This window comes from Archocentrus centrarchus, chromosome 21 (genome assembly GCF_007364275.1).
Source record: "Archocentrus centrarchus isolate MPI-CPG fArcCen1 chromosome 21, fArcCen1, whole genome shotgun sequence".
Lineage (NCBI taxonomy): Eukaryota > Metazoa > Chordata > Actinopteri > Cichliformes > Cichlidae > Archocentrus > Archocentrus centrarchus.
The window spans coordinates 5,882,822-5,908,611 of record NC_044366.1 but is presented as its reverse complement, the minus strand read 5'-3'; the positions used below and the strand labels follow the sequence as shown (position 1 = coordinate 5,908,611).

At 39.3% G+C, this 25,790-nt stretch overlaps 1 protein-coding gene across 2 annotated transcripts in view; it reads right to left on the bottom strand.

Annotated features, from left to right (window-relative positions):
- tfpia (tissue factor pathway inhibitor a) overlaps positions 1-1,506 on the bottom strand; it is a 45,072-nt gene extending 43,566 nt beyond the window's left edge. For both annotated transcript variants that reach the window (XM_030758939.1, XM_030758940.1), the window contains exon 1: positions 1,367-1,506. In XM_030758939.1, the coding sequence (XP_030614799.1) occupies positions 1,367-1,445 (79 nt within the window). In that variant the 5' untranslated portion in view covers positions 1,446-1,506. The remainder of the gene's footprint in view (positions 1-1,366) is intronic.
- Positions 1,507-25,790: the final 24,284 nt, after the last annotated feature.

Sequence of the window (25,790 nt, the reverse complement as noted above, 5' to 3'; positions counted from 1 at the left end):
CAGTGCACAGAGGGGTATCAGAGGAATTAAAAGGGGTCCACAGGTTGCCCCAGGGCCCACATGGGGCTTCATCCAGCCCTGGCCAAAGTGACCACAAGGCAGCCAAGCCTGAAGAGCAGTCTAACATTGTTGGTTCTTAATGAATCTTTCCAAAGAAAATGTTCATCATTTGTTTTCATCTGAAAAATAATTTGTGACCGTTAGTTTCTCTGACAGTCCTCTTCAGCAAACTGTTCCATGGGTTCCACCCAAATGTAAATTTTGCAAGAAGACAGGAAAATATTTTAAAATTAAATATAATATCTAAATGTCGAGTTTGTCAACATAAGAAGGTTTCCAACTTAAGAATTCTAATTATAGCCTTAAAATGTCCTTTTCAGGCTGGGAAATGATAAAAAAACAAATAAACAAACAAGCTGTGTGTCTTTGACAGATAAGAAAAAGGCAGACTCTGACATTAAAGACATACAGTGAATGTTACAGTTCACCAAAAACTATCCACTGCCTTCAGCTAGTATCTGACCTACAACATAAATGCTGTAGGTCAGATGTTGCAGAATGACCTTTCCGGACTTCCCTATCAACTACACAGCTTCCATTAATAAACCGATATTTGCTTGCAGGAAAGGAGAAGTGGAAGCAGAGTACTGGGCTACAGTTTCTTCACCCCTTTGGACCAGACCTGCCTCTTCTCAGGCCTTTCACAGCTTGTTGGTTATCTGACATCCAATCCCATCGGTCTCATTATAGCCCGCAAGGCTGCTGTTGCGACATGACAGGACAGGAGGAGGTGCCAAGCGGTTCAGGTGTGAGTCGCGGCCAGTATGAGAGAACTGCATTAGTTCTGGACTTTGGCCTATCCTGACGCCGCAACTAATCAGAACTAAAAAAGTCTCCAACACATCAAAACAAAAGTTGTTGCCATGACCGCAGTAAACATATTGATTAGGGTATGGGGTCACGTCTCAACAGTTTGTGGATCTTTGCACGTGATGCTGCTTTAAAACTTATCGAGCAAAACTGCAAAATAAAGGAGTTTCTATTGAGCGCAAGTCTCCCGTCTGACATTTTACGCGTAATTCCTAATATTTAAGCTTCTTTATGAATATCCAATAGTACAGGAATATAGCTACTATAAACAATTAGCAGCAATGAATAACAAATTCATGCAACATTTCAGCGAGAATATAACTAAGTTGATATAATGAAGTGAGTATGGACGAACTCTGGGTGTAGTTCTTTTTTACGCACGGCTTTAGCGAGGAAAACTTTCCTCCACAGCACGGTCGTTGACCGAGTTGTGAACTAGGGGAACCTAGTTTAAAAAATAATGAAATACATACATATATAATTTTATTCGTCTTACCTTTTCTGCAAGACCCAAAACGGGTTAGAAAGGAGATCGAAACTGCGCACAAAATCCACCACTTGTTGGAGAGAGGCATGCTGCTGAACGGGGGGGCTGGTCCGCACGGAATGTAAAGTTCAGAGGAAAACTTCAACAACTTAAAGTGCTGAAGCGTGCGTGCGCGCGCGTGCGTTTGTGTCTGTGTGGGTGGGTGGGTGCGTACTTCCGTTTGATAACACTTTCCCGATAATTTCCTGGGATACATCGATAGAAGGAAATAAAATGTCCAATCTTATTCATGACACTTACAGAGAAATTAAATGGAACGTTTTCTCTTATCATTTTTCCCAAGTAGACAGTAGGACGTAAATATATGAATAATAATAATAATAATAGGGTTGGGCAGACCAAACCCACCACCCCCTCTCGGGAGAGAGACGAACTTGCATCAATCTAAACCCCCAGGTTGCGTCTTTCCAGCCCCTCAGCGCTCTGCACCGATTCATATCACTCTGATGAGAAATTTCCATCTGAAGTGCACAGACTCCGCTTTCCGTGTCATTCAGGAAATGCATACCTGAGTTATGGCCTTTGGAGAGATTCTGAAACCTTTTTTCAGCTCCTTCAGGCCACAGCTGGCGACACATGCTGTAATTGAGCTTCGTGTTCGCACATATGTGCTGAAATTACAGTCTGCAAGCATCCAAACGTTCATAACTTGAATGAATTCATTACTCCGTATTAAATACCCCCAGTGGATGTACGCACAATAGCACACTTTGTTGCATGCAGATAGCTGTACTGCTGCCAAGGCTGAGGATTTGATTCACAGTTGGGGGTCGACCACAATAAAAATCCGTACCTTGACTGTCACACAAAGCACTTTGGTGGAGATTTTAAAGATGTTTCTCCTGTGCTGTACACACTTAAAACCCCGTTTTGTTTTAGGATATATTTTTTAAATAATATTTCGAATGATAGCCCGTTTAAAGGCTACAATAACTTGGACTGCTGGGGGTTTTATTTTGGCACAACTGAAGAAGTTTGATCCTTTTTGTCTCAGTAAAACGGACCTGAGGAACAACCAGAAACATTTTCTGTTTTTGAAAGGCCCTGGTTACAGGTCAGTGACATTTCCTGTTTCTATACTGGATGAATTTGAAACTGAGTTGTGAAAGATGGAAGAGGAGAATGGTAGCATACTGGATTTTGTTTATTTATTTACAAAAAGAGAGAGAGAGATCTGTAAGATGTTATTTGATATGCATTAAATTTGTGATAACATTAAAATGTTCCCTTAGACCATGAAAGCATTTGGAAGGATTGAGGGGAAGGGCGACATTATGATGGCAGAGTTCTGCCTGCTCGCCGATAGCTTCATACCCCATCACAGGACCACATGCAGCTACTGTGAAGTGGAAACATCTCAACCACATTTTTTTTCTGCAGTTAGTGGTCTTTGAATTTTATGTCTTTTTTTAAAATACTCGAATCTCCTCCTCTATCCCTTAAAAAGACGCTGCTCAGAGTAGTAAAGAAAGAGAAAATAACCAAAACAACAAAAAAAGAAAAATGTTTCTGCGACCTTTCAAACAAAGTGAAAAATGATGGGTTTTCTAAAATGTCTCGGTGTTTTCTGAAACGTTATTGTGCATTTTTCTCTTTGTTATGTTTTACACATCAGGGCCATTATAGATAAGCACAAGGTGTCCTTTGGCATGAGTGTCTTGAAGCACCAGGCATGGCAATACTGGATACAGAGGAATGATCCTCTTTTAAGAAGTGATCAAATCCACATTAGGGGGACAGTGAGGTGTCAGTGGAGGATGTTTGTCAGCCAGGAGATCACACTTTGTATCTTGCTTGGGAGCTTCATGCTGTGTGATTTATTTTGCTTCATTTTAACTTGTCTATTCACTGATTTGTTTCCTTTATGCTTTTTTTTCTTCTTGGTTGTTTTTAGGCACTAAATGAACTTTAGATTAAGTTTACACTGTAAAACTGCTTACGTTAGTTTTAGGAAGAGATTGTGATTCAGGTTCAAACATGCCCCATCACAACATTAAACACTGAAAACACCTACAGCTTTTGTTTAAATGTGGTGGCAACCTGTGTAATTGTGTTGATAAGATAAGTGTGAGTAAAGAGTTTGAAACTGTGAGACAACAAAGGTACAACACAGCTGATGCTGTGTGAGTCTTTCTCTGGCTTTTCTTTGTTTTAGGAAATTTTTAACCAGGAAATGACTGAAAAGAATGATTCAGTGTATGTGCCTGAGAGTCAGCGTTAATAAATAATTTGGATGTGCACAGAAGACATTTACTTTAAACCCACAACCATATACAGTTTACACAACTACACAAAAGCTTGATTAGAGAGTTGGGCTTTTAATAAATATATGTTATAAATATTCACTGAATTATATCAGTATTCAAAAGACAAACACAAACTCTGGGTGCTATCAAAAAAGAAAGCAGCAAATTGGCATTGCTCCAAAAATAATGGCCACACTGAAACTTTATGAGCTTTCTCCAGTTGCCAAAATAAACTCTTTCCGGACAAGAGTTTGACAGCAGGTCACAGTTCAAGTCCCCAGAACAGCTGGAAAAATCTGTGCAGGGAACGTTAATATTTGTTTCCTCTCCCTGAAGGCGCGCTGCGGTGTCATCGAGCCAGTATCCTAACCCCGCAGTTGCTCTCATGGAGGCCATAAACAGCCCACAGCAGGATCGTGGTCGTACTCGGTCAGCTCCCCGGAGTGAACTTTATGTGTGTGATGCAAAATGGGGAAAGAGCAAGGCAGTTTTTTTTTTTAATTTGACAATAAAATGATAAAAATAATATAAACTGAGATATTCGAGGATGACATTTCAATGAAGATGTTATTAAATGTATGACTCAGTGATAGTAACACACCCCGAGTAAACTATGACGATTTCATTTTTCATAGGCCAATGTCTAAGTTTCACATTGTGTAGTCACATAGATTTAAAACACGGTGTACATGTGATTCCAATGAATCTCTATTAATTATTCTTAAATGTAGCAAATTCTCATTTTTTTTTACTTTACTTACTTCAAAGCTGCATTTTCAAATCAATATAGATTGAAAGATTGACGTGTTACATAAAAGTACTCACTTGTCCGCTTTCATTCCTGCTTCATTTTCCCTTATCAGCTACTGTAGGAGTGTGTTTGTGTTGTCCCCATTTTATTTGTTTTTACAGATCCACCCTCACTCTTATTATTTATCCTCTGAGCCCGGTGCTATGGAGCGAGTTCAGCTTACCCAGGGTATCTTGTCATTGTCTGGATTCACTTACCCTGACATCAGCAATAAGTGTCACATGAAGCTGGTTGTCAACTCAACATATTAACACAGGGTTTCCCCTGCATGTTCACATGAAAGGTGTAGGGCTGGCAGCATCTAACCAGTCACAATAATGGATAAGTCTACTGGCAACGGTGCAAAGGAAGATAAAACTATTCCAGGAGGAAAAATAAAGAGATTAAACATAATACAGACTGAAACTAACACAGCTCTGACGTGAATGTGTGTGTGTATGTGTTTGTGTGTGTGTGTGTGTGTGTGTGTGTGTGAGAGAGAGAGAGGCAAAGCATTGTCACAGAGTTGTATGAATGTTTGTGCACATTAAGCATTTTGGTCAGTAAAACTAGAAAAAGAGCTACTGCCATACTGAAGTTTAACCTATTTAAAGTCAGGAACGAAAGCCGGCAAAAATGCTGACTGTGCGAGTTAACAGACTTATCAATATCCCAACTCTAGCGTTAAGACACAGCAGAGGCTATGGAAGCCATCTGTAAATCGAAATTTAATAAATCAGCATTAATAAAAAACTTAATAAATCAATATTTTGAGAAAATAAGTCGAAATTTTGAGAATACTGGGCCCAGCAGAGCTCTGTCTGGGGTTGTTTTCTTGAATCAATGTTGAACAGTAAGATGTCCTAGTTTTAAGACGGGCTTTTTTTTTTTTTAATAGAGCAACAAACTTTCCAGGGTAAATGAAGATCTTACAGCTTACGGGTTATCTGCTTTAAGCTGCGCATTTGTCAGTTATACCATGGAGTCAGGCTCTTCTGAGTTGAGGCTTTCCTTTTTAGAGGAGCCAGAGTTGTACGCAGTGAGGAAGTAAAACTGTTGAGGACATAATCTGCCTCACTAGCTGCACTGGAGTGTAGGTAGCTGCTCTGCACTGTGTTGGCACATGGCACCGAAGAGCATAATAAGAAGGAATTAAACTTAGTTACAGCACTTTCAGAAAGAAATGTAATGAAACTTGGTGTGTAATCCATTAAAGTAAATGTAAATGTTATTAAGAAATGAGTAAGGGCCAGGTGGATGATGGATAATAACAAATAAATGCTTCTTTTTTTTTTAACCCTTGCTGCACCAATGGACCAATTCCTATAAAAAAAAAAATTAAAAAAAATCAGAAGTCAGAAATTAGTCATTAAATTTCTTATTTACCATTTTTGTGTGGTTTAATTGTAAAACTATTTTTTCCCATAAAACTTCTTTCATGCTTTGCAGTTGGTTCTCTGTTGTAATGGAACCATCTTTTGCCAACTCCACCCCTTGTTTTCTTTCATTCTCGCTGTTGTTAAGGCATGCCCACACGTTTGACCTTTATTAATAAAGAAGTTGTTGCATGCTGTTTTAGAAGTTGCCTGGCTGAGTAATCCCGCATGGTGCAATACACCCGCCTCAACCTTGGTTTCAGAAGGGTCGATGGCCTCTGATTACAAAATAAAAGCTAAAGCTGACATTATTGCATGTTCATATTATAAGTGGGGTTTCAATAACAACATCAAAAATAAAATAAAACCTCAGTTAAGCAGCATGTTCAGCTGGCCTGTGACTAATTTTTTTTTTTAAATAATGTCATGTTGCTTAATTTTATTACATTTTTTCTCTGTGGCTTTACTTAACCACACTCACTTCTTCCAGTGGGCAGCCTTGCTGGTGTTCAATTTCATCCAGTCTGAAACAGTGGGAAACTATACTTACACTGCTTTGTTTCCAAAGTAGTTTCCCCAGTGATGAAGGACTAAGTCTGACTAAGTCTGCTGGATGATATTCCAGCCCCAGTGGCACACCGCTTCCTTAAACTTCTTCATCATTCTGTTGAACTTAATCAAAGATTTCAGTTCTGTGGCTTTACTTTAATCAACATGTTCCACTATTGTATTTGCACATATACACATTATAATCTCAGCAATATTATTAAGCCTCATATTTCAGAAGAACTACATTCAGTGTGTTTTTATAGATTAGCTTCTTCTTCTAACTTACAGTAGACGATGCTTCACCGTCTGTAATACAATGCATTTGTTGACTTACTTTGGAGAACACACAAACAAACAGTAGGATTAAGTGTAGTGAAGATGCAATAAAGAGACGCCCATTCAGTTGTGATAATGATATTCACTCCTAAGGCTCCTGAAACAAAAGAACCCACGCTGGGAAAATAAAAGCTGAGTTATCTTAAGCCATTGGCAGATATGCTCTTGCTTTTAGAAAATGGGCCCTGAAGGCAGAAAATTGGAGTGAATCACTTGTAACACATGAGTCCACAGTCTTGTTACTTAGCCAGTGTGCCGGTTTCTTTGTTGTGCATTTGTTCACATGTATGGGGTGTCAGTGGACAAGAATGTGCCTGTCTGTGAGCCTAATCATGCAGACACATTACTCACTCCTTTCAGGGAAACAGTGCCTCTGTGGTCTCCTAACCTCTGTGTGGAAGGTGTAAGAATGAAGAAAGTAAATGTCACATGGTCAAATCTGCAGAAAAGCTCTGATGGAATTTCCTATATGCTAATTTTCCCACGATATCATGACCTCAATATTTCTCCCTTGGAACAATGTGTCAGAAGAACACCAGCAGATGAAAGGATGACAATGCGCTTTGTTCTCAAGGACTGTCTGGAAATGCTTGGAGATTAATATGGGTTCTAGATTTTATGTGTATAATTCATGTTAATACATAGAAAATACATAACAATAATATAATTTGAAATGTTTGTTTACAGAAGGTTTACAAAATGAAATAAATGCTGAAGTGATATTTTGCAAAACAAAAATGATCTTTGTTTATTTTACAAGTTTAGAATCAGCCTTATTGGCCAATTATATGTACATATACTTGTATATGTACATATAACTTACATATAACATATAACAGCAACAACATGTATAGCATGTTTCCAGATTTATGTGTGCAATAGTGCAGAGTGCGAGACTAATTATGGGCTAAATAGGGGATGGGTAAGTGTATTACAGTAGAACTTGACAAACTCATTAATGTGGTTGACTCAAATATATGGAGTGAATCCAAGTATCCATTCAGAAGTGACAGATTTTTAAGTGAAATGTTTCATTTAAATCATACATGTCTACATTAATTTACTAAATCTGCTTCAATTTGGATTTTTTTGTTTTTAATATACTGAACTTTCCCACCTTAGTTGCTTGTGTAGCTATTTTTGATGTTTCAGGCACAACATACAGCGCTGGGACAATCACCAAGATGAGCAAAAAGCAACTTTTCGCTGCTTTCCTTCTAATGGCCAGCAGGGGGCGACTCCTCTAGTTCCAGAAAGACACCCAATTTTATAGAAATCTATGAGAAAATGACTCTACTGCTCACGCAGTCTATGACCTCAGAAAACAGTTTCCTGTTGAGTTTATGACCACTTCAAGTCTTATTTATTACAGCATGATGTTCATTTAGTCTATGGTCTGAGCAGGGTATCCTTTAATGTGGACCCACTTAATGAGTAACCCAAATCCATCTCTCATTCATCATGTCCAGTTTCAAACCACCATTATAGCAACCACCTCAGCTTGAGGCTTCAAATGGATGGCATCGCACGTGGCTTAGTCTATTTTTAATATTTTGTGTATTGTCTACATAATCGAGCAACTTCCCCTGTAGGGACTTTGTCGGCTGCTAAACATTAAGCGAGTGCTTTTGAGTTAGGGATTCAAATACAGTTATCTGAAGTGTTCTTATCTAAAGTGAGCAATTAAAAACTAAAACTAAAAACTAGAGCTAGTTGCTCAACATCTGTGGGTGTTCACTGGGATGAGGTTTCAGTCTTCAAAACCATCATTCCTTTTCATTTTCCTGCTGCCACTGTTACAACCTGGATACACCTATTGTCATATAATTTGTACTTTGCATAATTTAGCTGGGAGTAACAAATTTAAACAGTTCAAAGGTAAATTTTTGTCTTTTGCTGTTATTCTAAATGTTGCTCTGATTAATGTTGGTACCAACAGTTCAGAGTTCAGTATATGATGTCATCAGCTAGAGCAGATTGGTGAATGGAGTGACCCCTCGTGGGCATGGTTTTTGCATTCACACTTATGTTAGTCTGTGGAAAATAATAAACAGAACTGGGAATAAAGTTGCTGAACTGGAGACAGAGTCCTGTGTGCTTGAGAGGGCAACACCACTCTCTGCAAAGGACTTGGATAAAAGTTCACTCAAAACCAGTTCGTCCTGTCAGATCCAGCTTGGCTCAAAGTGCAGCTCAGGTATGTTGTAAAGTCACAAGTTGTTGAATTTGTGACCTAAAAATGTGACTTTGGTAATGAAGATTCAGCATGAATAATTTAGCAAATAATAAAGCTTTGAAGCTCTGCAGCAGATATGGACCTGTCCAGGGTGTACCCTGCTTCTTGCCATATGGCAGCTCGGAGAGGCTCCAGCCCCCCTGCGACCCAGAATTGGATAAGCGGAAAAAATGGATGCATGGATGGATGGATGGAGCTTTGAGCCAGGGTGTTTATAGTCACATTAACAGGTTATTATATTTGCTTTAATACCACAATATGTTCACAAAAGTTCAGATAATCACTTTAAAGCAGCCAACAGTTTACATCATATCCATGGTGAGTTCACCTTCAGATCAATTATTTTATGAATCAGTCGAAGTCATCATTTGACAAAGGAAGGTCCTGTTGGCTGTGAATAAGAGAGAAGAGATCTAAGCACAGGCTTACACAGATTGAAATATGTGGTCATTTATCAGGGTCAGAGCTACAAAACCTGCTGGCTTTAATGTGAAACCCCTCTGCAGGAAACTAAACTTGGCAAAAAGTAAGGAAATTTGTGTTTGGCCGATTATTTCTGTGTTGTAACAATGTTCCTTGGTAATAAATCCTCCTCTTGTTGGTCACCAGCTCGGCCACACACTGCATCCCATTCTCCAACCAGTATTTGTCACAAGTCAGCCAATGCAATTGTGTTGGTCACTCTGGCATGAACAGCACGCCCAAGCTGGTCCCACAAGTGCTCAGTGGGGTTGAGGTCAGGACTGCAGGCAGGCCGTTCCATCCTCTCCACTCCCAAATTCTGGAGGTAGTCTCTGATAAACCCCGCTCTGTGGGGGCGAGTGTTGTCGTCTTGGAGGATAGACTTCGATTCCACACTGTGGAGATATGGGATTGCCACTGGTTACAGAATCTCATCTCAGTATCGCTCTGCATTGAGATTGCTTCCAATGATCACAAGCCTTATTACCAGCAGCTGGGGTAACAGAAGCTCAAAACAAAAGTCAATAGCTGAATAAGCTCTTTGGCTTGTTTTTCATGGGCACAATCCTCAATACTCAACTCCACTGCTCCACCCAAAAATACATTTTCCTTACAAATGTGGCACCATTTAAGAGGAAATAAACAGGCTTTCCAATGGTATAAGATTTATTACCAAGAAGCATTGTTACAACAAAGAAATAATTGACCAAACACAAATTTGCTTACTTTCTGTGCTAAGTTTATAACCACCTGGTGCATTTCATTATTGGTCTCAGTATTGTCTTTGCAACTTCACTGTCCTTAGGGGCTGGAGAATAAGAAGCTCTCTCTGATGTCTGATGATGGATTATGGCTAAAAAACTAGATAAAATTCTATCACCTCAAACAGAATTAGAAAATGAAGAGGTCAATTTTTTTTTGCCCAAACCCACCTACTGATATGTTTGAAACTGAAACGGTTGTCAGCACTGATACAGGAGGATGTGAAACAGCTTTCTTACCTGGGGCTGAAATACAAGCTGCTGTTGATTGTATGTCAAGAGGAAATAACACATCATTATATTGTATATTACTGTTTATTGCCTAGTATATCTGTTCCCAGAGCACCACCTAAACCCAGGTTACAATAAACCTCGAGCTTAGCTAAAATATGTGGTGCTTTAATTGCACCTCCAGGTGATGATGAGTCATTTTACAACCAGAGGGAGACGGGCTAATATTATATTTGAAAAAAAAAAGAAAAAGAAAAACAGTTGCTTCTTTTTTTGACATAAATGTCACATGTTAGGGCAGTAACAGATTAAAGTGTATTAATGAATAAGTGCATTTTAATTGGATTTTCTTCCTCTCTATAAATGTCATTTAAATTGCACACGTGAAACAAGGACAAGTCACGGAGCATACCATCCCCACTGCCACCACAAATCATGGGCTTATTATGATGAAAGAGCATTACTGAAATGTACTTTGCACAGGCTTATTGGACTTGAAGGCAATTCAAAACCAGAGACAGAAGATAAACTTTCAGAATCTGTCCTTGAAAACAAAAAGCTGCTTTAGAAACCTCAGTAAATTCTAACTCGTTACTCTGATGTATGCACACATCCCCAATCAGAAGGACTCGAGTGCTTCAACAATGTGCTAAATGTGTTCATTTCAGCTGAGTGGAAGTGTGTGTAATGTTGCTTATATGTTTGTGGTCATTCTGATACTTTGTGAGAGGTGACAGTGAGATATTTTAAACTTTTTTTTCTCATTACTTCCACTTATTTATCACATGTTCATTCAAATCACTCATTTGGTTTTAGTTTAGTTATCAAATTGTATCGTCCTACTTGCTACCCTATTAATAGATAAAAAAAAAAAGATTTAGACTACATCATTTAAAATAGTGTTAAAAGTGACACACAGCTGAACTATTACATGTAGTGTATGCATGTTACCACATACACTGCATACAAAAAATAGACACAGCCATGGTAACATCACCCATTGCTTTGTGGACTGATATTTTGGGAGCTCTTGTCCCGCATGCATTGTGTTCAGTTTTGCGTCTCCTTGTCTTGTTACTTTGATTCTGTTCACCTGTGTCTTGTTTTCCCCAGCTGTGTCCTCTCTCTCTAATTACCTTATGTGTGCATTTAAGCCCTCAGTTTCTTGGTGTGTTATCCCTCGTTCGCTTCTAGGCAGTGTACTGAATTGTTCTGAAGTTTATGGAATGTCCTCGTCAGATTATTTGCTCATGTAGAGCCTTTCCTTGGTTTCTTTTGTTTTGTGACAAGTAAGTTTAAGTCAGTCTCCAGAATTGCATATTTGGGTCCACAACCTGACTGACACACTGCCAACTATGACAATCAGAGAGTGCCAGCCTTTATGTATGCCTCTAACCATACATACTTGACACAGTTATTGTATTGAAGGTGATGTGAACCAGTCATGGCTGTGAACTTTCACTGCCATTTTCTACCAAACAGAAGAAATGCAATAGTGTTGCAAACCATCATTTCGTTGTGTGACAATGAGTTGAATCTAACATCTAAATGGAAGCTCAAAATTGCACGAACCACATTCATAGCAAAAGCATGTGACTATACACTTTAAATTAAATTGTTTTGTGCTAGTTGTGCTATTCCAGTTTCCCTGCACTGTGTGGCAACACCAGCAGTTAGCCTGAATACATCTGACTGCCTGTGAATTACTGCTCTAATTGTACTTCCTGCAAAAATATCTTGTGTTGTATCTGAAGCAAGTTCAAAGAAGGACTCTTTCACTTTGTGAAGAAAAATATATTTCTCTCAGCATGAACATTTCAGATGGCACGCTTACATTAAAGCAAAAAGTCCACGGGAACTTGATTAAAATGGATTTACATACTAGGCTAATGTCAAACAAAGGACCCTAAGGGGATTTCAAGCTCATGCAATTATTTCGTACAGAAATAGGTCTACAAAGGCTTTACTGTGCAATTAAGGTCCTTGTTCTATCCCAAGCTATGAGTATCAGATTGTGGTTACAGGGCAAAAGTAAAAGCAGGAGACTGAAAATGAGACATGACAGGAGCATTCATAGAATTAGTAATTTTAATGCTTATTCTGACTTTTCAGAGGATGCAGCAGGCTCACTGAAGAAATTCTCAAATCCAACGCACAGATTCCAAGTTGGATACAGAAACGTTCCCAAGCACTATCAATGTTTCTGCTTTCCTTGCAGGCATGTATTCTTCAGATGATTTTTCTTTTTTTATTGCTTCTATCCTGGGAGCCCGAAGAACTTCATTGGTGCTCCGCCTTAAGATCAAACATAATTCAACATTCCAGAAGCATAAACTTATGTAAACTGCAGACTTTTCTCACTCTCTGCTCGCCAGAACTGATAATTAACCACAAGTGCATTATACCGAAAAACAAATTTAATTTAGACTCCATGTTTGGCACAATGAGTGACCAGCAAATTATTATGGGCCTGCAGACTGAAGAGGACTACAAGCACAGAGACAAGAAATCCCCCAGCAGATGTGAATAATGGATGCCTGTTTAAAGCTCATGAGAACATTTTTTTTTTTTTTTTTACACACTGAAAGCATAAAAACATTTTTTTTTTTTCCTATGAACACCTGTTTCCACTTGAGAGGTTTCTTAACATTTTTTTTTTATTCTACAAAGATAAAAAAACACAATTTTTAGCGTTCATGGTAAAACATGTGCCCAGAATTTGTGGGTACATTTGAGAGCATCATTCTAACAGAGCGCTCCAGGAAAATATTTGATTGGATCAAGAAAAGTAGAGTGTGTTGTGTTTTTGATTTAAGATAGGTAATTCGATCCATCCATCCAGTTCCGCTTATACATGTAGTAATATATTTTTCAGTAATAGAGAAGTACGTAAATGGAAAAGCAACAGCTGCAAATTACAAAGAATAAATATTTAAAACTGTAGAGATCAGACTGGAAAACAATATTCATGGGAATAAAGAGTGGAATTTAATGTTTGAATGTGAACACTTTTATGATACGCAACCACCACTTGTTTTATTCCTGCCAGGGGGTGTTAGTAATGAAGTGAAGGGCACAGAGGCAGACGAGGTGAAAACCTAAGCACCCCTCATGATTCAGTAGTTTTTAGAGTTATCTTTATCAGCAATAACGTGAATTAATGATGTTCTGTATGACGTTACCAGCCTTGCACATCATTGTGGACCAATTTTGAATATTGCTTCAGTTCAGATTTGCAGGCAGGTTTGAAGCTTGCTGAAGGTCCCACTACAGCAGCTCAATCAGGGTGAGGTCTGCACTTTGGCTCGTTGCAGGACTTTGATTTTTTTTCTTCTTCTTTTTCAGCTAGAAACAGGGGGTGGCACAACTTCCCCACTGGCACAAATCACCCCACTTTCCCCTACTACTGGCAATACCTTTAAACCACCAGTGTTCAGTTAACAGCAGGGCCTTGACCAAAGTTGATTGTCTGAATCTTGTTTTCATCAGTATCAGCAGTTGTGTTGGTACACAGCAAACCGTCCTTTTTGTCTGTTTCAGGATTGCATATTAAACACAATCCATTAAACCTCACAGTTAATTAATGACTAGCTGAAGTAAGTTCCTCATTACTGTAAAACATGAATGTCAATCAGTCCAAAAAGTTTCAAGAACTTTGATCATTTTTAAAAAAAAACTGGACTTGAAGAAGCTTCCAAACATTATGATGAAACTGGCTCTAATGAGGACTGCCCCAGGAAAGCAAGAGCAAGAGTTCCCTCTGCTGCAGAAGGAAAGTTCAACAGAGTTACCAGCTCTGGTGATTGGCAGCACCTCAGATTAGAGCCCTGTGAAGGCCCCAGGCGAGCTGGCTCTGATTTCTCACATAGGTGCTGTGCCCACCCACATGCTGCGCTGATCCTGTTCTTTTGCTTCACTGGCCTAGCTTCCAGTTTGCTACGGGGTGATACCTTGATTGGTGACTGTTTTTTCACCGGAGAGGATGAGGATGAAACCCAGGCTTTTTCAGTGTGTGTGTGTGTGTGTGTGTGTGTGTGTGTGTGTGTCTCTCTCTCCCCCTGCCAGACTGGCACTGGGCAGCCTCTTTGTTTTCATAATTTCTTTTCCTTCTCCTGTTTGCACCTCCATAAATTTTTGCATACATATGGCTTTCAACAGATGACGCGAGATTTACTTACTAAATTAAAGAGCTGATTTAGTGCACAACTCCTTTAATTGATGCCACCCTCATCCAGTTTGTGCTCAGTGGGAACAATCGTTTGTTTTTCCACAGAGATGGAGAGCCAAAACACTCTGACCAAAGAGCTGATCTGGATCAGATCACCTGGCTTTAACCAAACTGAGATGATTCGGACCACAGAGTGAAGAAAAAAAAGCCAAGTGCTCATCTCAGTGCATAAATCAATTTAATAGGTTTTTGTTAATTAAATATAATTTAGTTTAAAGGCACCCAAACCTGAGCATTAACAGTATATGGGGCAGTTCTGGTATTTACAGGTTATTTGTACAGCTGCTTGTTTTTAGTACAATCTCATACCTTTTTATGTTCACAGATGATTGGGTAATATTGTCTCCCTTAAATGCTGTTTACAACAGCTGCTGAGACTATTCTGCCAGTGCTCAGTAATTGTCTGATCCCAACTCATAAAATTAGACATGAGAATGGCATTCACCTGCATCTATTTCTAAGTAAAGGTTATTTTCCCTCCAAATCAAATGTGGGGAGAAAACCTCAAATGGTTTTGAGGGCATTTAAGAACCTGCTACAAATGATCCAAAGTCACTCTTGCACGTTCCGTCTATAACAGATTCATAAGTGAAGAACTTGACAAATACAGCCAGCTCACGCAGAAATGCCAAGAGGGAACATTAACCAGTCTGCCTTTCAGTCAGGGAGGACGTGCCGATAAGGCTGTGCTGAAATAATTACATTACAGGCTGAAATTAGAAGCCGTTCCCTCGACAAATTTTGCCAATTGGCAGTGATTTCCCTTTACATGCTATTCTGCTCCACTGCACAAATAATAGGCTTCCTTTGAGGTGATGCAATCACATCAGGCAATGCAAATCTACCTCACTAAGCCCACTTTAATCATCTTCTCCTTGGCCATCTAAGCTCTGTCTGCATGGACAAAGTAAGAGGAGGAAATGGCCTGTGACCCATCTGCTAAAGTGAGATTCACGTCTGAAATTAAAAGTTTAATATCAATATGTTTACTATGTCCTTCGCTGACAGCACAGATTTGTACCACTGATGTGGAAGACTTTGTGCATCGTACCTTGCCAATTAGGATCTGTAAGCCACAAACAGTGTTGCCATAACAGACTCTGAGCTCTTGAAACCCAGAGGTGTTTTTGAAAGTCAGTAATGGGGACATTCCATTCTGACAAAATTCTGAAATAGCTGAAGAAACCAGTGAGCCAAACAAACAGCACCTCACAAAGGGAGAAAAAAGTTGCCACAGTCTTCGTCTGCTCCTGGACAAAACTCAGCAGACGGTGTGTTATACGTATTTTTAGTAAAAAGAAAAAAAAAATAGCAAAAGATGTAGGGGAAATACTGTGCACCTCACATTTTATTTTGAAAAGCAACTGATTACTTTCAAAGTAAAATCTTTAGCCACAAATGACACGAAGAGGTTTCCAGGTTTACCTTGCTGGAGTTAGTTGAAGATACCTAATAATAACACAGCAAGGGGATGAGGCAACCCATGTGTCACCTTTAGGTAATAATTCTATTGCCATGAATAACTTACAGTTACAGTGAGTCATGGTTGAAGGTTTAATGATATGCTTTCTTAAACAAATCTAAATGAAAAATCTAAAAGTTCGGTTTTGACATTAAACCCAAGTATATAAGAAATGTCACTGTAAATGTTGGGGGGAAAAAAAGCAATGAGAGATGTGTATGATGCTGGTGCTGCTGTGCTATGAGCCTCTCAGTGAAACAACAGTGCCGCACAAAGCTCTCGTCTCTTCTGGCCCATCCTGCAGAAAGCTGTAAATCACACCTTGTGTGTTTCAGAAGTGGAACGTTCAGTCTGCACGAGAACATTCATTTTCAAAACTGACCAGATGCTCTCTACTGCTGTTATATATGATTACCCACACTCCTCTGCTGTGCAGCTCACACAGCAGCAACCTCTGGGGCTGAAAACCTAAGCCGGCACATGTGTCAAAAAATTCAGTTCCTGTGGTGGCCTGTTGAGCATGGCTCCAAAAGGAAGACAGTCCCTACAGACCCACACATAAAAATTACACCCTGTTATGAAGGGGTAGTTTCCTCCCTTCATAACAACTTTAGGGGGTAACTTTAAAACATTTGAGATAATAAAAAATGTAAATACTGGGAAAGCAAGTTGGGAGCTTGGCTTCTTTCATGGACACAGGAATTTGTAGCTTATCACTGTTTGCTAGGCCTCACCTCCAGTGATGGGGTTCCTTAGCACTAATTAGCAGGTACCTGTGCTTGTGCTCTGGACCCTGATAACTTAGCACTCCATTCTCTCTCCCAGTCTTCCAGCTCTTAAAATCCAACAGGAGGACAAACAAAACGCTTCAAGATGAAAAGTCCAAAACCACTGGGAAACATTACAGTGGTCCATTTTTTTTTTTACTATACAGACTAAGAGCTTGCTCTGGCCTCCCTCTAAAACATGACATGTAGACATGGCATATATTTTAGCACTGCTTTGGGGATGTCACTGAAATTACACTGTGGTGCATCTGGCAGAACTTTTATGCATTGCCTGGAGTGGGTGCAAGCTCTGCGTTAAAGCTGGAACACAATGCAACAATACGCAGTGTAAATTGGGGATTCATTGGGTATGCATACATCTTTGTAAAGATGCAAGAGTCCATACTGCTTCTATCTTTGAATTGAGACCTTCTTTAAAAGTATGAATAAAATTGATAGCGCGGAAAAACTCGTAAAACTCAAAGAAAATGTGAAGAAGTTACAGCTATGATACGTCTGTGTATTTTGATCCAGCATGCTAGCCAGAAAGCACTGGTCCACACACACACATAATTTCTACATCAACATGGGAGAGTCAGTCAGTCTGTGTGCTCTCAGTCCAACACGACAGGAAGACGTGCTGCTCAGAGATTTTCTTTTTGGGTTTGATGCATTTTTATGACTGTTGCATTTCAGGCAGTTAATGAATGCATCTCCTCAGCAGATCATGATCTCTTGTTGATTTCTTTGCTGAAGCAGCATCTGATATTGGAGCGACTGGTGTCTACCAATGCCAGTGAGCCACAGAAATGAAAGACAGCTGAGCAGTACTTGGCTGACCTTCTATTTGGTGCTATATAAATAAAAGTGAATTGAACTGTGTGCAGTAAACAGCGCTAAAAAAAAAAGTGCCAAATTGTCAGCTACATAAAGATGTTACGGTTGTTAATGACACATGGTGGAGACTCAGTGTCACATTAGCATTCAGCCGGTGTTTAATCCCAGTATGAAGCGTGCTCGTCTTCTGTTTGCTTTTTCACTAAAAGCGCCTGCCTGCTGCAGGTGCTTGTTAAAACGAGTTAATGGTAACATTGAGAAGTGATGTAGATTTAAAAAGATTGAATGAATGATGGACTTAAAGGTGAGTGTTTTTCAAAACATAAAATAGAGTTTTGGAGAGCCGACTTTTCAGCGTATCTGCAACTTGTCAGGTTGCCCTTTTCGATAAATGCCTTTTGCTTGTATTACCTTGGAATGAAATACTTCATATTAAGAAAATCAATCAAACATTTTTCCATCTCCAGCTTCACATGTGACCTCACTGGTTAAAAAAAAAAAAGCCTCTTATATTGCATGGAGGGCTTCAGGCTTGTCATATATCAATAATGCCTTTTTCAAGAGGCCGCCAGCGGTCAGGAAGAAACATGACTCGCTCTGGTCGTATGGACTTGTTCGCCTTGCGAGGACTATCTTTTATTAAATCAAACAAGACATCCAATAGCTGGATCTGGCATCGCTACACTGAGTAATCTCATGATAAGCTAGAAATAATAACTGCTGCTCCCTGCTGCCTGAATCAGGGTACAGTTAATACCAGTGGGACGCAGAAAGCAAATAACGCACGCAGAATGTGAGGAGGAAATGCTCTGATAGATTTTGGGGAAATTACAAAAACCGACATCATGTAGGAACAAGAAGACAACACGACAAGAAAACTTAAGGAAAAACTTTTTACTTAACATTATTAGCCATCACTTACAGCTGCAAAATAGCTGACATGTTCAAGTAATCACTATAAATGATGGATATCTGCCTGGGGCTAAATCCTCTTTTCATTTCAACATTTTTCTTCTTTTTTGCTCTCAAAGTTTCCTGGTGGGATTTGTGTATGCATGCTGTCAATACTCCCTCCCATCTCTCATTTGCTACCTGTCACGGGCTTCAACAACATGATGAATGAAGTAAATAAATAAATCTCTCTCTCCTCCTCTTTTAAACTCTTTCTGCCCTTTCCCTCCTCCCATGTCCTTTCAACTAGATGAAATGCTGCTCAGCCGCTGTGAGATCTATTTTGAGGTTACATTTCCTTGATACAGCTGCCAAGCCTCATCAAGAAGCATTAGCAAGGAAACGCAGTGCTAGAGAGGAAGAGACACAATTCTCCAATAATGCGTGCGATGCACCTCACTCTTAGGACAAACTGTGTTTGCACATTAATACGACAGCCATGACAAACCTAATCCAGGCTGAACCAGCATGGAGGAAGCATCTGTATCATACTTTATGTTAGACTCTGTGACTCATTCAGAAGCTTGGTACAATGTTTGTGCAGCTGGGCAAACATAGTGATACACATTCTGGCTCTTATTCTGTGCTAATGAAACTAATACCACCAGATAGGTTTTTTTCTTTTTTCATCATGCATGTTACATGCTGTGAACAGATAACATGACTTTCTACAATGGCAGAGGAATACACAAATAAGCCACAACAACACCTATCACTGTCTGCCCCATCGCAGCTGAAGTCAATCCAGCTGATGAGGGGCAAGAGGCGGGGTACACCCTGGACAGGTGGCCAGTCTGTTACAGGGCTAACACAGAGAGACAGACAACCATTCACACTCACGTTCACACCTTTGGTCAGTTTAGTATCACCAGTTAACCTAACCTTTAACCCCAGTACCTGGAGAGAACCCACGCAGACACGGGGAGAACATGCAAACTCCACACAGAAAGGACCGGGTCGGATGGTGGATTTGAACCCAGGAACTGTGAGGCAACGGTGCTAAACACCATGCCGCTGCCCTGCCCTCCATATGTGTTACGCAGTCTATTCCCCTACTTACAGCACCATCGCTGAAAATCTGTTTTATGACCAAGACAAACAGCCGAGGGACAATCATGGTTCAGTTTAACAAGCAACTGCTGCTTAGTTTAATATTGAAACTCTATGTGCTCATAAACATATAGTGTATGTCGCTCTGTTCATAGTCCCTGGAATGATATGGACAACAGGAAGGAATCTGGTTGATGATTTGAGAGAACTGTAGTCTGACTGAGTGCTAATGGGCCTAAATTGTTCCGTCTTTCTTTCTCAGGCTAAATGAGAACTTTCTACTGCAGTAAAGTAACTACATGTAGTGCAGTGTTTTTCAACCACTGTGCCGCGGCACACTAGTGTGCCGTGGGAGATCGTCAGGTGTGGCGTGGGAAATTATCCAGTTTCACCTAATATGCCATGAGTGTCTGTGCTGTAGTAGTGACTGGGAGCATATTCATGTAATACTCCTCCATATCACTAGACTAGATAGCAGCAGGCAGCGAATTGCATTGTACACAGAGACAAGAGGATTAAGCCGCGTTTCCATACGGAACGACTTGCCGCGGGTCGACTCGACTCGATTTGACGGCATCTCCATTCCGGTGCACTTTTTCCGTACCCACTCACCCGAGGTTCTAAGCGATCCGAGGTGATACAAAAATATGACGCGGAGTACAACATGCCACTGATTGGCCAGGGAGTATCGTCACTAGCGGAGGCATGAGAGCGACTCCTTCACCACAATGATTTTTAAACTTAACAATGATAACCTTCATCCATTAAAACATTGTACGGGGGACTTATGCATGATGATGGTATTAAACTGGCATTAGCTGTGAGCTTGCTTCTATCTCATGTATTGTTGTGTTGTGTTATTCCTGTAATAGAATGCTTTTGACAGAATTAGAGTTTGCAAAACACTGAAGTTTTCTACTATAAGACCACATTGTTGTGGCATTTGTTATGTTCAAGCTGTGTTTTTGAAGTGGACATGTTAAGTGCACTTTTTATTTGAAAGAAGATATATATTATATGATAAAGTTCTTCTTTGTGTTTATTTGATTCCTATTCAAGACACTTTGATAAGAATGACTATATTGTTACAGAGTATCATTTTTTAAACATTTTTGGCTGGTGGTATGCCTCGTGATTTTTTTTTTCAATGAAAAAAATGTACCTTGGCTCAAAAAAAGGTTGAAAAACACTGATATAGTGCATTAGAAATTTTCATTCTACTTATTTATGATCTAGGCTTTTCCATGAAACACTGCACTTCTTGCTTCATAGAATGCACTATAACAGTATAACAGGTTCCTCCTCAACACCTTAAATCAGTGGTTCTCAAATCCAGGCCTCGTGGCCCAGTGTCCTGCAGGTTTTAGATGTGTCTCTGCTTCAACACACCTGAGTCAAATATAGAAGTCATTAGCAGGACTCTGGAGAACTTGACTACATACTGAGAAAGTAATTCAGCCATTTGATTCAGGTGTGTTGGATCAGGGACACATCAAAAACCTGAAGGACACTGGGCCATGAGGCCTGGATTTGAGAACCACTGCCTTAAATCATGCTGAGCATGTCTTATAATGGCATTTTTATATCGTTGCATTAGTAATTTCACTTAAGGGTGTAAATTGTATTTATATAGCACATTTAAAACCAGAGTGCTTTACAATAAAAAAATAAAATGGTTTGTAAAAATGTATGCCATACACATTTCCACTATTTATATGATTTAAAGACAGTCACAACTGCTGCATCTCTGAGGGCACCGTGGAGATGATTCCTGAGTCTTGGGGCAACAACTGCAAAGGCACGGCTGCCTTTTTAAGCTTTGACTGCAGGATGATCGAGAGTGATCAGAAAGCAGTCCTTAATGACCTCGAAGGAGTCCATGCAGACAGCATATCGACCATATATGCAGCTGCAAGATAATTTAAGGCTTTAAATAGGGGTTTTGAAATGTTGCTTCCTTTATTTTTATTGTCTACATATGACTCTGGGGTACAGATTGTCACAACCAATATGAAAATATTTCTTCATTTTACAGTGGGTGGTAGATTTAGCAAAAAAGGAACTGCATTATAAAAAAAATCTGATTATTTGCACAGTTTGGAAACGATATTGCTACAGGCAGGAGATATTCACATTCCCGGCATTATTAGCATATTTGACAGAGCGGTTCTATTAAGGTGCAAATAAGGAGTATGTTCAAAGTGACCACTTTAGCTGATTTATGAAAGCAGACAGCATATCTGTGCCCTGAAGAAGAACAGTGTATTTTTACACTAAGGGCAAAATCACACAGTGACTTTGAAACCTGCTGCAGTTTGGAAACAATAGCCAGCAGAAAATAATGAGATTGAGATAGAGAGAGCTATTTTTTTTTCTTTTTTTTTCTTATTGCAAAATCATAATACCAAACAAGCAGTTAAACCTAATTAAAAAGAGGAATCAGACCAAATCCATTAAAATTATCTTTGTTTATGGGTGTTACTGCCTGAAAAGAAAGAGCAAGTGTAATTATGAATAGTAAATGCATACTCAGGACAAACATCCACTTGTACTTGTTATCCAATTTACATTTATGACAATTCCTTCCTATTGCAAATATTTGATGATTCTTTTGGACTATTTAATGATGGAAAACATGCAAAGATGCAAAATAAGGAAAGCAAAATATCCAGTTTACTCTTTTGAGTTTAGCTTTTGGCTTCACCTTCTCTGCACTTGGGATGACTGATCCCTTTCATTGTGTTTGCATTCTGACTTTTAAGGAAATCACAGACAAAGTGAAAAAGGCACATTTTCATTTCAGATAGGTTTGTTCTTTATAAAGAGTGTGACGTGACAAGCACACTAGGACCGTCAAGTATGAACATCAAAGAGCTGTTGAAAATGTGAAGCTGATTGAATAATGGCATGTGGCAAAGCTTTTCTTTTTTTTTTTTTTTTTTGGTTGTTGTTCTTGCTAATTAGGTGCCTGAGCTTTGCAACATTATCACATTTATTCACATTTCATAGCATCATTTCATTTTTTCATTTTTTTCCCCACTTTCTCCATCAGTCAGCTTTTGCAAACATGTTTAACTGAAAAGCCCAAATTGCCCATTTGCAACAGAATTCTTTTCATCTTTCTAATACAGCGGTATCTCCAGGGACAGCACACTTAATATTTCATACTTTGCAGTCTCTGTGTGCATGTGTTTGTCTGTTGCCCACACAGAGTGAAATGCACACAGAGACAGAAATGGGATCGGTGCCTGCAGGTCGGCGGCCGTGCACAACTTGGAATAGAGAGTTGATATGCTGCTCATGGGGCCAGCTGTTGGCATCCAGTATGAGATGCAGCAGACCTGCAGTTTGCTGGCTAACACCCACTTCACACTCTCCCAGTGGCACTAAGGATTAACCTAAGCCCTTTTGCTTTCTTCCACCCAAGCTGCTATCCAGTAGGAAAACAAAACCAGGTTGACACCAGGTTAAAGGGGAAAAAAATGTTTTTGCATTCAGGAAATGTTAGGAAATTCTTTTAATTTCTGCTTTTTAGTTCCTTGATCATTAACTCACATTGTGTCATTAATAATGTGGAATTTTCTCTTAATATAAATATTTGTGATTGCTGATGTGTACAGGAACAGTGTGACATGCAGCTTCTTTTTAGTTGGTGATTTTTTTTATTTATTTATTTTTTTTGTGTAATATGTTGAGAAGTGACTGTCCTCCCCTGGTAAACTGGCTGTTAGTGCAAGCAGTTAAGTGCCGACTGTAACCTCAAGTGAATTAGTAAATAAGGGTTTGTAAAATAGAGCCCGGCACCCTGAAAACCACATGTAAATTTTGTAATGTGTGTTTAACATTGTAAAGTCCTGTTTTTTTTTAAACTAATCCATGACCTTGTCTTTAAGGAAAAGGTCATGGATTAGTACCAGAAAAAAGCCACTTCAAGGCCAAAATTATTGTGACCTTGTGCAATGAGCTTTGGCCTCTGCTTAGAGGACGGGCATCAGGTCTGTGACCACTCGCAGTTAGGTACCATCTTCAAACCCACTTCGGTTTGTCAGGACAGTGCTAAAATGTCAATAAAGACAGCAACAAGTGTGCTATCAGTGTACAAGTGAAGGGGAGTCCACTTAGCAATTGCGTGCAGTTTTTTTTAGACAATATGGTGATTAACTGTGTAATTGGTGAAAACTGCAAATCTGGTGCCACTTGTTAAAAATCTGTTAGCCCCACATACAAAGGTGGCAAAATGGCATGCGGTGAGTTTTATAGAAAGACAAGCAGAGCTTTTTTAGTCCCATTTCTTGAGCAAAAGTAGTAACAAACTATGAAAACACTTCACTGCACATAAAACTGTATCACTGGCAAATTATACATAAATTATGAAAAGTAAAAGTACTCCCCATCAGTATTACATGACTCAATATTACTGCTGCAGATGGTAAAGGCTGGGCTCACTTGACAGTATTGCATCATGTTCTATAAATATGGTTATCATGTGAGGAACACAAATGTCCAAACTAACCTTTTAATTAGCTCAAACACACACTGCAACTTGATTTTTAAAAAAAGTATAAAAAATATATTAAAGAAATCACAGGTGAATTAAAAGGCTTGAACATTGTGTGACATGAATAAATGTTAATATCTACAAAGGAATTTTTAAAATAATGAAAAATGAAGGTAGAGTATTAGCAAAAACAGCTGGTTAAACTTTTTACACTTGGTCAACCAAGTTATTTCTCAAAGATGCTAATCTGAAAGTGTTGTGGCGCCTTCACCTGTTCAAACCTATCAAACCAGACATGGCAGGAGCCAACATCCTCTCTCCATCAAAGCTTTCTTTACAGACTCGCTAAATGAGTTATTAAAAGTTTCTTACATTACACCAGGTGGTCAACTCATGTTTTACAATGATTGATGAAAGTGCTTGTTTAAAGGTGCTGGTCATAAAATTTGAATATCATGAAAAAATTTCAGTAATTCCATTCAAAAACTGAAACTTGTATATTATATTCATTCATTACACACAGACTGATATATGTCAAATGTTTGTTTCTTTTAATTTTGATGATTATAACTGACAACTAATGAAAACCCCAAATTCAGTATCTCAGAAAATTAGAATATTACTAAAGACCAATACAAAAAAAAAGGATTTTTAGAAATGTTGGCCCACTGAAAGTATGAACATGAAAAGTATGAGCATGTCCAGCACTCAGTGCTTAGTTGGGGCTCCTTTTGCCTGGATTACTGCAGCAATGCGGCGTGGCATAGAGTCGATCAGTCTGTGGCACTGCTCAGGTGTTATGAGAGCCCAGGTTGCTCTGATAGTGGCCTTCAGCTCTTCTGAATTGTTGGGTCTGGTGTATCACATCTTCCTCTTCACAACAGCCCATAGATTTTCTATGGGGTTAAAGGTCAGGCGAGTTTGCTGACCAATTAAGAACAGGGATACCACGGTCCTTAAAGCAGGTACTGATAGCTTTGGCACTGTGTGCAGGTGCCAAGTCCTGTTGTAAAATGAAATCTGCATCTCCATAAAGTTGGTCAGCAGCAGGAAGCAGGAAGTGCTCTAAAACTTCCTGGTAGACGGCCGTGTTGACCTTGGACCTCAGAAAACACAGCAGACCAACAACAGCAGATGACATGGCACCCCAAACAATCACTGACTGTGGAAACTTTACACTGGACCTCAGCCAGCGTGGATACTGTGCCTCTCCTCTCTTCCTCCAGACTCTGGGACCTTGATTTCCAAAGGAAATGCAAAATTTACTCTGATCAGAGAACAAAACTTTGGAGCACTCAGCAGCAGTCCAGTCCTTTTTGTCTTAGATAGATAGACAGATCTCCTTGTCATTGTTACAAGAACAACGAAATTAAAAGTGCCATCAGTCAGTGCCTAAAAAACCAAATAAAATAAATAATAGCTATAATAATAAAATAATAGCTATAGTGACCAATCATTTGCACACAACATAAGAAATAAATAAGAAATAACTAACATTCTCACACACATCTTACATGTCGATTTTGTGGGTTGTTTTGAATTGCATTTAGTTTGGTTATTGCTGTGGGATAAAAACTGTCTCTAAGTCGATTT